Source organism: Psittacula echo (assembly GCF_963264785.1).
Source record: "Psittacula echo genome assembly, chromosome: 5".
Lineage (NCBI taxonomy): Eukaryota > Metazoa > Chordata > Aves > Psittaciformes > Psittacidae > Psittacula > Psittacula echo.
In genome coordinates, this window is record NC_137739.1 from 26,814,132 (window position 1) to 26,829,383 (window position 15,252).

Genomic DNA, 15,252 nt, shown 5'->3' on the forward strand with positions numbered 1-15,252 from the left:
GATTTTGATAGGACTGTTTCGGTATTAAAAAGCAATGTACAGGACTTTGTATCTTCATGCAATGAAATAGATGAGATTTGATAAGCTTATGATAAGAGTGGTTTTAAAAATAGTAATTTTTGTAACTGAAGCTGTTGATTTTTCCGTTACGTATCTTTGAGGAGTGACAGTGAACCATATCACAAAATTCTGTTTCTCATCATTTGTGAATGGATTGAGCAACATTTTAAGAGTTACTGTATAAAATGTTTTCCTTCATCAACTTCAGCACTGCAGTGAATACAGGCATTGTTGACGTTTAAGTGGTGGGGGGGGAAAAGAGTAACTGTTCTAAGTAACTGGAATACTTTTCTGAATTTTTATGGTAATTATTAATTTCTGTGCATTTTCAGAAGCACCCATAAAGATTGGGTTCAACAGATCCTTGCGAATGTGGCAATAAAATTTTATGTATATGTAAGATTAGGCTGTGTTGAAACACACTTAATCTTTAAAGCTGTTATTGTTATGGGAAGACATTTGTAATCTAAAGAAAATAGCTTGGTGGAAGAGAGGGCCTTCTGTAGTCTGATGCGTTTATGAAACGTAAAATTATCGTTTCACATGCAGAGTTCTGTGTTAATCCTTCAGAAAAGTGGGACCTAAATTATTTTGGAAATAAGAAATGGGATAGTAGTATTCTGTGAGAATCCCTCTTTATTTCAGAGTCATTTTTAATGTTTCTTTTTTGTCACTTAGAATGTGAATAATAATTGAAACATGGAAACTTCTTGGGTTTAGAATATTTTATTTTCCAGGTTTGGGGTCCTCCCAGCTTTTCTAAAAGTTTCAAAACGGAAATAGCCTTTTTACTGTGTCTCTTTCAAGAACACACAACATTTCCCAATCCCTTAACCAAGCATTGATCTGCCATAGATTAAACAGTAGTATCCTATATTTTCTACTAACATTCCTCCATCTTTGTTAGGCAATGGAAGCCTCCAACTTTTGTCTTTTGGATTAAGATACAGAAAGACTAAATCACACAGTCTTTTTTTTTTTTTTTTTTACTTTAGTAAGGTCTTCTATCGATTCCGTCTCCTTCACTTGTGCCCAGAATACCTGGGAATTACAAGTGCTCTCACATCCAAACACTGGCTGGCTGCCCAGCTTTTAGGTTCATTATGGAAAAAGCCAGACAGCACTTTACATAAATGTATGCAGCAGTTTCTCGCTCTGTGATGGTACAGGTTTCCATTCTGCCTTCTCTCCCCCCATAATCAGAGAAGACCTAGATGTGGGTCTTTATCATCATCTTTATCCTTGAGCAAACACTTCATTGATATAAGCTAATCAGATCCTGAGCAGCAGACAGGCCTGAAATTGTGGCTATTGAATTTAAATGCTGTATTTCTGCTGTATGCTTCTAATTAAACCCTGCAGTTCTTATGTGAGACTCAGCAGTTCTTGAAAACTTCAGTCTGTAAATTCTTCTAAATGAAGGCCACTCTCTCAATCCTGTCATAGTTGGCAGGAGTATTTCTAGATGACCTGGAAATAAATCAAAATAGACTTCTCTTTTGCTGTTCCTCACTATAAAAGTTCTTTATAACAATTCCGAAGAATCTGACACAACTGTACAAATCTAGCACTTGGTTGCATAATGTGTTAAAAATACATTTTAGTCACCATAAATAGTTGTTCTGTGCAACTTCAATGACATTATTAGACAGAGAGCCAACAGTAAAGCATTCTATATCATCAGACTTCCTTGTCAGGTGCTGCTTACAGTCTCCCTTGCACACCTGCACCCTGTGCACCAGGTTTTGATACATTTACCTACAGCAGCATCTGTCTGTATGTAGTCCTGCATTGTTGAGTGGAGCTGCTTTTGGAGCAAAACTATTGTTCCATGTGTAAGTAGGAATGCCACTGAGTTGGTCCTAAGTAATTTGATGAATGACTTATGTTAGTTACATCCTTGTAACTGGCATTCTCTTGTGCATCCCAACTTCAACTTTCTGGAAGTCAATTTGGAGAAAATACTGTGGAAGGGGAAGCCAAGTACAGCATGTTGCACTTTCGTCCTGACATCTTTCCACCACAGTCTATGGAATAACATCAGCTACAAATGACCATGCTGGCTGCCGAAGATTATGTTCTTTAAAATAACTATATAAAAGTATAAATTAATTACGTATCTATTAATAATTACATATAATATATCTGTGCTTTAGGAAGGCATTTTATAACAATGTTATTTTAGGAAATGCTAAAAGATAAAGGACATTTTTCAACATCCTTTGGTGTCAGAGACTGTTCAACCAGAGCTACCTGTTGGCTGACTCATCTGCCCCTGGAGATTCTGGTGTGTTAACAGCTTCATCACCGTGAGGACACATGAAAACAAAGGCAGAAGTCCGAGGTAGACTGCTGCTCACCTGGTAATAAAAGAATAAAAATCTTACAACCTTCTAGATGAGTCGCTCACAGTGCATTAGCTGCTGTTCACTGTTGCCTGCAAGCAGTGTTTTGGCAAATCATTCTCAGAGGTGTCATGTTCTCATAAACAGTTTGGTACACCTCCTATTTGAAAATGTTTGTTGTTCTAAATACTGTCAAGGCTATGGTGAGCCATTGCAGAATGGTTGGCTGCATCACTTTATTTCAACAACTATGCAAAAATAATTCATTTTTGAAAATAAACTTGGACATTTACTGATTTGCGGTTAATAGATTCTGGTAATGCATCAAAAAACTCTAGCATCAACCTACTAAAAAGTAGGGAATAATAAAATGATTTATCATTGAAATCCCCACTGACCCATGCAACATATAATTTTTATTAGGTTGTTAATGGCAACTGTAAAACAGACACCTGTGAGTCAGAACTCTTCTTTCTTTCAACATTTTCCCCTTTTCCCCCATGAAAGAAATCTCTGTCAATTCCTATTGCTGGAAAACAGTATGAACTTTCACTTCCAAAGGCTAGCATGTCGCTACCATTTGGAAAGATCAGTTTTTCTCTGGGCTTAAGACCACAGATTTGAGACTTATTTTATCTGAAAAACTTAACAAGAACTTTCTTAGAGCTCCACAATTAAATACTTTGTTGCTCTGACAGTGAAACACGAAGAAAGCTTGTTTGCCCTAAATTTGTGGTGTCTAGCTCCCTGTACCAATTTTTCACAGCCTAACATGAAGAAGCCCATTGTTTAGTCGCTTGTATAGGATGAGCAAACTTACAGTGCCCTACCTTCGAGTGTGACAAAGGCAAGAGAAGGTTGACCTGAGCTCCAGTGGATAGCAAGCATTCTGCTCTTACACCTGTGTGCATGAGCCCATCATAGAATATGCTGAAGTTTCACAGGGGATTTTGTTTTGCAAAGCTACTGTCAACAGTTCAACACTGACAACTCAAAATGAATTTTTGTATCGCTTGTAATATCAATATTATTTGGTCTTTCGTGTGCATTATACACTTTTCAGTTTCCGTATCATGGGTAGCAGTTTGGCTCTGTGCCTGCTTCTGTTGAAACCAGTCCAAAAACATGACTGATTTTTTTGTTGTTCTAATATGATTCCATTGAGTACGAATCATCAATATATTCCATACTTAGTAGAAAACAATGTTGGATCTCTCAGCAGTGTCCTGCCGACAGTAGAGAAAGCTAATTACCCCGAAAGTGGATTTGTTATTTCATTCCAGTTAAGAAATACCTACTGCTGCAATAAACAGCTCATATAAGACATCAGAGGAAAATTTCAATCACATGTGGTTGTCCAAGCCTGGTCACAAGCAGTAACGCTGTTTTATTGTTCATCCGCAGTCACGTACCAGCCTGTTCTCAGGTTAACTTAAACAGAGCTGACCGGTTTGATTTCTTGTTTTGAATTACAGAGTAAATACGGGGCGGGAAACGCATTCGTATTGCTGCAGGAAGCACCGGGAGTGTTAGCGCTCCGGTGCTCGGCACTGCGGCCAGGTGACAGCAGCACTGCACAACCGCGTCGCCGCTCGTCAGCATGACCCCTTGCCCTCGTCTCCTCTCCTCTTCCTCACGGAGGTGTCACTGGACCCTGGCCCCGGCTCCTCTCAGCGTCCTCCACCCCGCCCCGCTGGCTGCTCTGAGGCGCTCCCGCCTCGCCGCTGGGGAGCCACTCACCGCCCGCCGCCGCGCACGCCCCGCCCCCAGGTCCGGGCTCGGGCCAATGGGGTTGGGCGTAGGGTGGTAGCCCCGCCCCGCGGCGGGTTCCCTGTCCCTGCGGGCGGCGCGGAGCAGCAGTGCGTGGAGTGGTTGTCAGCGGGTATGGCCACGGTGCGGGAGAAAGCGGCGGCGTTGAATCTCAGCACCATCTGTAGCCCTGCCGCTAGGCCGCCCGGTACGGGGCGGGGAGCGGGGACTGCAGCGGGAATGGGACGGTGGCTGGGCAGGGGGAGAGGGCTGCGGGGCGCCCTCAGCCCGGGCGCGGTGGGGACAGCCGGTGAGGTGAGGTGGGTCAGCCCGACTGAGGGCTCGGAGGGTTGGGGGCCTCCCGCCCGGCAGCGGTCCGCCGGGAGCTCCGTGCCGGCGCCTTCCGCGGTTCAAAAGTTGGCTGCTCTCCGATGGAGGGAGGTGTTTCCGTTCGGGAGGCCCTGTCCAGGCTCGGTGCTGCGCCGTCGTCACTCACACAGCTCCCGTGCGGCCGGAGCCCATCGGGTGCTGGTGGAGCTGCGGGCGGCGGGGAGTTGTCTCTCGGGCGGCTGTCTCTGTCCTGGAAACAAGCGAAAAGCGGGTGGGTCATCAGTTTTAGTTGAAGAGGTGTTCTGAGCAACCTGGTCTAGTGGAAGTTGTGATTGCTCATTGCAGAGAGATTGGACTAAGTGACCTTTGAAGCTCTCTTCAACCCAAACTGTTCTAATGAACATAGAATAATGTTCTATGAGCGCAGCGCGAAGGGCTAAAGGTTGCCTGTTGAGAACAGCTTCGGCTTTTTCCTCCACCTCGAGCACCTTAACTGTGTAAAACCTTGTAACCTTAATGCCAAGCTTAATACTGCTTCCCAAAACAAGCAAACAAAAAAGGTTTTTGGGTGGTGTGTGAAAGGGCGAGGTGTTAAAAAGGGGCTAATAGTAGGAATATGGTATGTGGTATATGTTGATACATATTTTAGCAACCAGAACCAGAGTTGGTGTATGTCTGGTGGCATTGGGTTTGGGTTTTTTCCTTTGAAGCAGGCTAGTCTGCTAATATAAGTCTGGGAGGAAGTTCTGTGTTGTTTGCTCTGCCTACCTGAAGGTGTCATCAGGTCAAAGTATCAGCAGGTGTGTGCTTTGTCCATCTTGAGCTTTTAAAGCTTTGGGAACTGGAGGTCGTGGGAGGTCTCTGCCTTGTCTTTAGTGCTTTGTATAGAAAAGATTTTTTTTCACTTGAACTGAATCTTCAGAAAGCAGGTGTCTATTTGATAGTGTCTCTGAAGATCACTGTTGCTGTCCTTTGTAACAACACTGCTGGCCTGTTCAAATACTGTTGTGTTCACTGCCTTATTTATTTATTTATTTTTCCTCCTTTTCAATCTTTAGTGTCCCCAGACTTCCCCCTCTCCCTGCCAACTTGCTTATTTCTGGGCTCTCTGGCAGATGGAGATCAGCTGGAAACTCTGGTGCCCAAAGTTGGGATACAGTTCTGTAACTAAAGCCACTTCAGACTAAACAGAACAGAAAAAACATCTCCTGCATCTCTGTGGAAAATGTTCATGGTAATATGTTCCAGAACGGGTTGCATGTTTGTTTTGGCTGTGTTGTTTTTTTTTTTTCCCGAAACACTGCATCGCACTGTTAATTCATTTGGTTTGAGGTCTGTCATAATCCCAGATGGCTCTCTGTAGGATTGCTGCCAGTACCCCATTCCATATTTTGTCCTTCATCTTTTGATTTCTGTCCTCTTGCTCTGCTTTCTCTCTTAATAAGTTATTCATCTGATTTCCTGAGAATCATGTATTCTAATTCTAACCTCTCTGGTGGCTGCAACCCTTCCCAGTGAGGTGCCACCTGCAAACTTTGCAAGCATGTTCTGTGTTTTTAAGCCCTTGTGGAGGTTGTGTCTAGCCTCTGGTCAAACTGTTAGTTGTTAGCATGCTGTTCTTGATCAGATTGGTAAATGAGTAATAGCTGAGTGGTTTTATTGGGGGAAGGAAGGCTGCTTGGTTCAAGGAAGTGGCATTGAGTACACAGAGCTTAAAACTCAGCTGGAGCTATGGTAGTAGAAGCCTCTTCTGTGGGATAAACATGTTGAGTAATTGGTGTCCCAAGAGAAGTCTTGATCTTGTTAGTGATATGCTAAGCACTGATAATGGGTAGCTTGCATGTATGCACAATCCTGCAGGAAACAAGGTGTCTCTTCTGTCTGATATGTCTCTTCTTCCTTGCCCAGCTGCATAGTTCTGTCAGTGTTAGCGTAGGAACTGGCAAGTTACAAGTACGTGCAGCTAGCTCTTCGTTGTGGGAACATGTGTGCTTAGAAGTAAGTTATGCAAGTGCAACTTGTTAGGTGATGGAGGAGTGTGAAAAAGGAGAGTGTCAAAGCGACAGGCTGAAAAAGTAGAAACTCCTGGTTCTAAGGCTTCAGGCTAATGTAATTTAGTGAGAGCAACCACCTGAGAGGGGGCACCTTTGTACAGTGCAGACAGACTTGCTAAGAAGGTAACTAAATGTTAATAGCTGAGCAGCTCAAGCCAAGCTGGGAGACTCAAAGCTTTTAAAATCCTTACAAGATCCATGAAAACTAGGAGCTGGAAAGGAGGCAGTTCTCTAATTGCAGCGTGAACTCAATCTTTATGCTTTCTCTGTTCTTAGGCTTTAGCTTGGTGCAGAAACCATTTGGAGCAACATATGTCTGGAGCAGCATTATCAATGCACTTCAAACTCAAGTGGAGGTGAAAAAGCGTCGCCAGAACCTGAAGTGCTATCATGACTGTTTCATTGGCTCGGATGCTGTGGATGTTGTCTTTGCTCATCTTCTACAGAACAAGTATTTTGGAGATGTTGATATTTCGCGAGCTAAAATAGTTCGTGTATGTCAAGCGCTGATGGATTACAAAGTATTTGAGGCTGTTTCAACAAGGGTCTTTGGGAAAGACAAACGCTCTGTATTTGAAGACAGTAGCAGCAGCCTCTACAGATTCACCAATGTCTCAAACCAAACAGAACTGGATAAAGATTTCCAGCAGTGTACACCACAAAGGTCAGTACATGGAATGTGGAGATAAGTTCTCTTTTTACAAGAGGAAAAGTTGTGTATTCTGAGGGAGAGAAGGTGAAACTGCTGTACAATTACAGGACCTGGAGGAGGGGGGAAAAGGTTACAGATGTTTGTGGGTGGAAGATAGGTAGGAAACAGCAATTTGGAGTGAGTAAATGATTGAGCCTGCTTAATTATTTTTCCTGTGTCTGTTATCATGTCGCATTAGGGGAAGAAGGTAGAGATTAGGTACATTACAGATACTGATCTGTTGGGTTCTAAACCAATATAACCAATTGGAACTCTGGTGCATCAGATTGTTCCATTGCATTAGCCTATCTCTATAGTCACTGCACACCTAGCTCCAGCATAAGCCAGTAATCCATCCAGTCTTTAAGGGAGGGGTGGAAGGGGCAAACCCCAGGTAAAAAATTTCTTCTTTCATCATCTTGGCTTCACTACGTTTCAAATTTAGCTTTTCAAAATGTTTTCAGCTGTCTGTTCATGCATGTATGATTTGTTCCTAGGCTAGGTAGCAGGCTGTTATGCTACTGCATGCCATTGCAGAACCAAGGGGAAGTCCTGTGGTGAGGTCTTGTTTCCCTGTCTCTTTAGGAGTGAGCAAAGAGAACCCTGGTACTAACTAAACCCTCACAAAGCAGAACACATTGCTACATGGATGATGTGTTATCAAATAACTGCCCATTAACAATGTTTGTCAGGCGTTCATCTCTGAATGTATTCTGACATATTCTTGCAAAGAAACTATGTTCATGTTGTCCTGCTTCCCCGTCTTTCTTTCTCTTCCCTTGCACGCTCTCCTCGCTCTTGTTCTGTGCTAAAGCGAACTGTCCCAAGTCTTTATTTGGGAAAAGAATTAGTGAGGAGTTAAAAACCACTTTAATCAACTGTGGTATTTAAAAATATATATTTTAAAATATATTCATTACAAAGCCTGTTAAAGGAAGACTTGGAAGATGATGGATGAACAGTCATGAAGCAAGATTATTCATGTTCTGTTAGTGTAGAAGGCATTTTTCTTCTGGCCAGAGCACAGATCCATTGGATTACATTGCTTCATTTGCTGAAAGGAACAGATTTATTGATAGAGACAGCTTGTCACATATACAGCAGACAGTGGGCATCAAAAGGATTTTGCAGTGCCCTAAACCAAAGAAGCTATACAAACTGAAATGAAACAAGTATGCTTGGAGGAATAATGATTCTGTGTCTGGAGTTATGTGATCTACTCAATAGCATATGAAAGCAACTCCAAGAAGAACCAGCTAACCTAAGAAGTGGGTGACAGGTTTCCTGAAGCCTTTTGTTAGTTGATGGCATGAATAAACCACCTAGCTTTAGGATTGGTATTGCCGCAGAGCAATCGCCACCTAAGTTTTCCAAGAACAGCTCTTAATTTTTGTCCTCACTTCACCATCAGGAACAACATCTTCAAACTCCAGAGGTTTTAAGGGAGGAATTTTGTTTGGGCCTTTTTTGTTTTAAATACTTTCCCCTCCTTAACCATTTTGTCATCTTAGATTCTCTGTGGTAACTGAGGGAGCTTGCTGATGCTGTTGTGTCAAGTTCCAAGAGAAGAACTCTGCACTTGCATGCACATAGCTCTTTAAGGTGTCATACATTCTCCTGTGCAACTTGGACAGAGAGAGTTCCAGGCAGGGGAGATGGGGGAGAAGACTACATGAATAGTTATGTAGAGAGAACATTTTGTAATTTCAGTCAGTTACCCATGTGTGTTACATGGTATGTTTGGTTTTCTACATATGGATATAAATAGACATAAACTGTTTTTTAATCTCAGACATGAGAAGAGCATGTTGTTTCACACCACTCCTGTCAAACCAGAAAGCTTGGAGGATCTCTGGGAAAACCTGAGTTTAAAACCTGCAAATAGCCCTCAAGTAAACATCTCGGACAGCTTGTCCCGTCGAGGTAAGCCAAGCAATGTTGCAGCCATTTGTCTGTGGGAGAAGGAAGATAATCACTGTAGGACTGGAAAGGCTTATGCCTGTCAGGTTGGAGAGATGGAATCAAACTGACTCTCATAGTACTTTGTTTTGAAAGCAGTGTCATAACAAAGGTGAATTGTATTTGTTGCAGGCTTGCTTTTTGCCTTTTTATTTCACCAGACAGGACCTGTTACCTATAGTTGAAATAAGCCAGCACTGAATTTTGTGGAGAAGAAATATACAACTGTACAGAGCTTGATCTGAGTTAGGAACATTTTTCGTAATATTTAATTACCTGCTCTACTTTTGTGCTTGACTTACTCATTGCCAGTAGTCTGCTGTTAGCTAGAACTCTTCCCTTGCTTTTTACCTGTGAATCTGCACCATTCAGCATTCTTTCAGTATTGTGTGAAACTGTCCTTGACAATTCATGTCTTCTCTCTGACAGGGCTGTGTTCTAGTGTTCTTTTTCCTTTGCTTAAAATGCTAACATATCCTACAGACTCTCAAAACTTGAGCCAGATCATAATTGTGGAAGCTGTAATAAGGACAGTCTCACAGTTACACTCTTGTTCTTAATTCCTTATCTAGAACAAATGTTGCTTGCAAGTTAGAGCATAAAGAATGTAAGGCACTTCAGACTTACCCAAAAAGCAGCTCTCCAGCACTGGTAGTTAACTAAACAAATGGCTAATTCTTGCCTTTTGCAGTTATAAAAGACACTTACAGCTGTTAAAGGCCGCACTCTCTGCTGCTGTAAATCTTTGTTTTGGTAAAATTCATCTGTTTGGTTAGGACTGGTGGAAGGAAGGGGGGATTGTCTTTCATAATCTCTTTTTGCACTTGCTGCATCACCATATGCTTTGTGTATTTCATCCTTCCCAGTTATTAATGAAGTATGGCAAGAACAAACAATTGCTCGTCTGCTGCAGCTTGTGGACCTTCCGCTCCTTGAGTCTTTACTTGAGCACCAAGAGATCAGACCTCAGCTTCCACAACCAAGGAAGGGAACTGGATATGTCATCACAAGTAACTACCTAGACAGAGAAATTCTCAAGGCTTTCAGTGACTCACAGTAAGTATTTGTTGCTCATCTCTGCAACTCTGAACAACTGTCTGCCTTCGTAGGAATGTAAAGCACAGTTGATCTTTGAGTAGAAGCGTAGCAGTCTCCAGTACTGCAGGAACGATGTGAGCAGGCACTCTTCTACCTGTTAGACTTGACTGGATAATTGGTAAATAACGGTTGGTAACCTCTAAATTAGAAGTAGCCAAGACAGTTTCTGCTGAACACTCAGAAGATTTTTTTTTTTTTTTTTTTTTTTTTTTGAATGCAATTGTAGTGTTTTATAGAGTTTGGAGGGGGATTGGTTTCTGCATTGAGGGAAGAACAGAGCATTTTGCTGTGACATTGAAAATTTTTCCATAAAAAAAAAAAAATACTTGAGGGAAATAGTTCAGTTTTTCCTACTACAGTAACAGCCAAAAATGCTAAGTGTGAAACTGTATATAAATACAGGTAAAAACATAGTCTGGAAAATTTACCAGTCTGAATCTGATGAAAGTTCATGTTTCTGCTTATCTAGCAATAATGATGTCCTTGTCTAACAGTAGAGGACATGACTAACTTTAGGTTTAACTGCTTGTGACTGTTTACCTACGTGGGTTACTAATTCTTTATCTTGATTAAATACCTAAAGGAGAGATATATGGCTGTGATCTACCAGAGTGTGTCAGGAAAAGTCTTTTTCCTTTTTGTGTCAATTTCTGATATATTTAAGTACCTACACAAGCAGTTTTCACTGTGAGAAACCAGTCTACCTGCTTTCTGTGCAAAGCAGTGCAAGCAACTCTGAAAGGCATCATAAAGTAATGCTACAAAGTTAAACCACTCTGTCTTCTAGGACAGACGAATGGCTCTCAGCAGCAATAGATTGCTTGGAATATCTTCCAGATCATATGGTGGTAGATATTAGCAGGAACTTGCCTGATCAACCAGACAAAGCAGACGCGTGGAAACTACTGCTGTTTGAAAATATTGGTAGATACTATGGCCAAAAAAAGGAGCCACTGTTAAGCCATGCATCTGAAATTCATTCAGGAATTGCGGAACTATTAGGTAAGTAAAATAAAGTTGCATTCCAAAGCATATGTGTGAGATGCACTGACAAACTAAGTACTACTACAGCAGCTAAGCTTAAAAGTTGACTTCAAGCCTATGGGTTTTTTTACGTTCTAGTCATGAAGACTGTGCTTTGAAATTTTGGTCCTGACTATGCAATTCTGTAGTTCTTGTTCAGGCCTATGTAGAATGGCTGTGAAACTGGAGTGCTATAATTTGGTAGTTGGTATCCATGGGAAATTAAATATGGTCTAATATTAAATATGGTCTAATATTAAATATGGTCTAATATTAAATATGGTCTAATATTAAATATGGTCTAATATTAAATATGGTCTAATATTAAATATGGTCTAATATTAAATATGGTCTAATATTAAATATGGTCTAATATTAAATATGGTCTAATATTAAATATGGTCTAATATTAAATATGGTCTAATATTAAATATGGTCTAATATTAAATATGGTCTAATATTAAATATGGTCTAATATTAAATATTTAGGCTATAATATCTAAACTTAAAGCTGTGTGTATGCTTCGTACCACATTTGCAACTCTCCCCTCTTTTCAACAGAAATGCGTTTCTTAGATTTCATGTTAAGACAGCATTTTTAGAAAGCTGTTCATGTTTTAGTCCTCAGTTAACATCATCTCATCCTTATTCTCCTTATTTTTCATCCTTTTTCACCTTGATTATTTTTCTTGTTGGTGGGAATATTTTTGCATTTGTATCCCATTCCTCCTCTCTACATGATAAAGGGGGGTACTAGTACATATCCAAAGCAGCTATTCTGCATAGTGTGGCAAATTAAAATTTAGGAAGCTCTACAAAATGGTTTGCAATTAATTCATGGAGCTAGCCTGCTTATCTGGGACACATTCCTCATTTTTTGCAAGATCGTTATTTCCAGAACAAGAGATTGTTCATTTAACTGAAACCTTTTCCTTTTTCAGTGTTTCACATGCCATTCAGAATGGCTGAACTGCAACTGAACTTAAGTGATAGTGAGTTGTCTGAATACAAACCTGGGTGTGGGCTGTTCTCCCATTGTATGCAAACAGCTCTAATCAACCTGGGAGGAATTTTTATGAGAACGAATTGCTTTGTTTGACCAGTTCTGTCTAGAGATATGAACAGTGGCTAATTTAGGTGTCCTATTGTAACATTTATTTAAATAAATATGGCAATAGATACTTTTATCTGTCCGCAGTGAATGGGAAGATGGAGCAATCTTTAGAAGCTGTTCAACTCTATTTGAAACTCCTAGACAGCCAAATCAGGGAGGAGTTCAGAAGACTACTGTACTTCATGGCTGTTGCAGCACATAATTCTGAGCTCAAACTACAGGAGGAGGTAAATGTGTGTACTTAACTGTTACATGTTGCCTTACAATTACTGAAATCACAGATACTGGTCAGAAAACACATTTGTAGTTTAGATACATGACTACAGGAAAAGCAATGGCTGTACAAAAACAAAAGTAATGCCCTTCTTGAAGGAGGAGACTAATTCTCCTCTTCTGGTCATTTATTTCACATTATTCTTCAGAGTGACAACAGGATGGTTGTGAAAAGAACATTCTCCAAGGCTATTATCAACAATAAAACCTTATCCAGAGGGAAAACTGACCTCCTGATCTTGTTCCTTGTGGACCACCAAAGAGATGTGTTAAAGGTAAGAGCTAGAAGGTGACCAGTATGTTTTTGTTATCTTGTGTGCTTATGCAGAGTTGCCTTTTCCTGAACTGCTGTTTAACTGTCTTCTCTTTCTGTTCAAGATCCCAGGGACACTGCATAAAATGGTCAGCAATAAACTGTTGGCTTTGCAGAAAGGTCAAGATCCGAGTAACATAACAGGTAACACCTTAAACGGAACTTTTTATTCTTGTCATGCACCCAAGTAGAAATAAAAGGGACTGAGATCATGTGAAAAGACATTGCTGTAACAATGACTAATTTGACTTTGAAGGAGGATAGGTCTGTAGAATCTTGTGTGATATTAACTGTTTGAATGCCTCATGTTTCCTTTTTAGGCTACACCTTTTGCCAAAAACTTGATGAAAGAGAATATCGCTCCATTACAGAGAAGACCACAAAAGATGAGCTATTATCTTTATTGAAAGCTATTGATGAAGATTCAAAGCTCTCTGACAAAGAGAGAAAGAGACTGCTAGGTCAGTTTCATAGTAGCAATCCAACTATTTTTAGGCAGTATTTTGGAGATAGAGTTACTAATATGTATGTGTGACTTCATAAATAGATAACTTTCTATATTCCAGCATTGAAAACACTAATATATTTGTAAATCTTTTGTATTCATGTATCTAATAAAATTATTTTGTGGCAATGGATGGAATTTTATACAATTATTACCAAAGCCAACAGTACCCAAGTTTAGCCCATTCTTATGAAGCTTTGCTCATTCTGACTTGCTGTAGGTCCAAAATAATCCTTCATTTCCTCACCTAAAGCCAAGTCTACTGCCTCCCTCTATTTAAATATCAAAATGGGTGAGATGGGAAACGCTCCTCTGTGAGCAAGACCTCTGCCTTCCTTTACCCCAGCACTGAATTTTTTGCTGAACAGTTTTTTCTAATTGCCCTAGCATTATGTGACTATCATGGAGCATTGATCTTTGACTTGCTGTGCTGTGGGCAGAGCTGAGTAACACCTTCTGCTTGATACTCAAGCTTGCCAGCTTAACTATATGTGTGTATATGACACATTACTGTGCTGTTTTAAGCTAAAGGGCGCTGTATTGAGGAATTGTTCTGTACCCTGAACTCCCATTGACTCTTCTGTGATGGTAAAGATATTCTGGATTTTTAGTCAGTCTGGCTTTGGCTGCCACAGTACATACTGTTTCTGGCTAGTTATCTTCATCCCTGCAGCGTTTTGCTGTTTGTAAGTCTTGTTGATGTCACCAGCAGTAATTAGAAAAGAGCTGAAACAAATGAAAGGCCTTTGGGTTTTCTTCTAGCTGTATGTTTTATCTATATCTAGTCTATAATGGAAATCTCAAGCTGTGCAACACAGGCAACTGCAAGCAGGGAAAATATATAGCATGATTAGAAATTTAATTGTGATTCTTGTGGGGCTGCCTTTCAGGTAATGCCAGCAAAACTCCCTTACAGTCACTATTGCAAGAAATCAAAAACTCTGCTCCATACACAGTGTTGATAGAGCTCTGTTCTCTTGTATTTGGGGGGGAAAAAGCTAGCTTAGTTTAATAATGAAAAAGAAGTAGTAGTAAGTTATAAATGCATGTGGTGGGCTATTTTTATAAACAGTCCTATTTGAGATACTACTCTGTAATGTCTCGCTGAGTAACTCTTCAGTCATCAGTGGTGTCTGTTGCCACTGGCTCTTGTTTCTCCAGCGTACTTTATCTGAAAGTGAGATGGCAACTTGGTGTGCAAGAGGATAATGTGTTACTGTACTCTGGTGGGGGATGGAAGACAAATGTGTAAGAGGCTGATTCTAGGCAGTTAGAAAGCGCTTCTGAAAGATAATCAGTTCTTGAAAACTAATACTATGAATTGATGTCTAACCCTTACTCTTCAGTAGTTACTTTTTTTAGTTCTTGGTTTCAACTGAAGGCTTTTGATTATAAAGGCACTTTTTTGGGGAAAAGTGGCTTAACTCGCACTTTAAAAATGTGGGGGTGGAAAGGCAGTTTCTTGATCATATTTTTAAGTTACTTTTCAGCAGAGGTATGTTCCCTTTTCCTACATGTTCTGCCATTGCTGTTAAGAGGATCAGGTTTCTATCTTGAAAATGAGCTCTTGCCTATGGCCGTTGCCTGCTGGAGTACAGATAATGGTGCGCTGTGCAGTCACTGGGTTGGCTTTGGTGTGAAGTGTGATTTTGGGCTACGGAAGTGCAGTCTGCAGGGAAGAGCCTGGCATCAGGTGATGTTCAGGAGCATTCGATAGGCACAGGACCAGAGGATTATA

At 40.7% G+C, this 15,252-nt stretch overlaps 1 protein-coding gene across 1 annotated transcript; it reads left to right on the forward strand.

Annotated features, from left to right (window-relative positions):
- Positions 1-4,289: 4,289 nt before the first annotated feature.
- On the forward strand, positions 4,290-13,544 carry DEPDC7 (DEP domain containing 7; the record flags this gene model as incomplete). Its single annotated transcript, XM_080619580.1, has 9 exons — positions 4,290-4,362; positions 6,815-7,202; positions 9,022-9,152; positions 10,055-10,244; positions 11,074-11,288; positions 12,508-12,650; positions 12,846-12,971; positions 13,075-13,153; positions 13,330-13,544. 9 exons carry the CDS (start codon positions 4,290-4,292, stop codon positions 13,542-13,544), a joined length of 1,560 nt encoding a protein of 519 aa, XP_080475706.1.
- Positions 13,545-15,252: the final 1,708 nt, after the last annotated feature.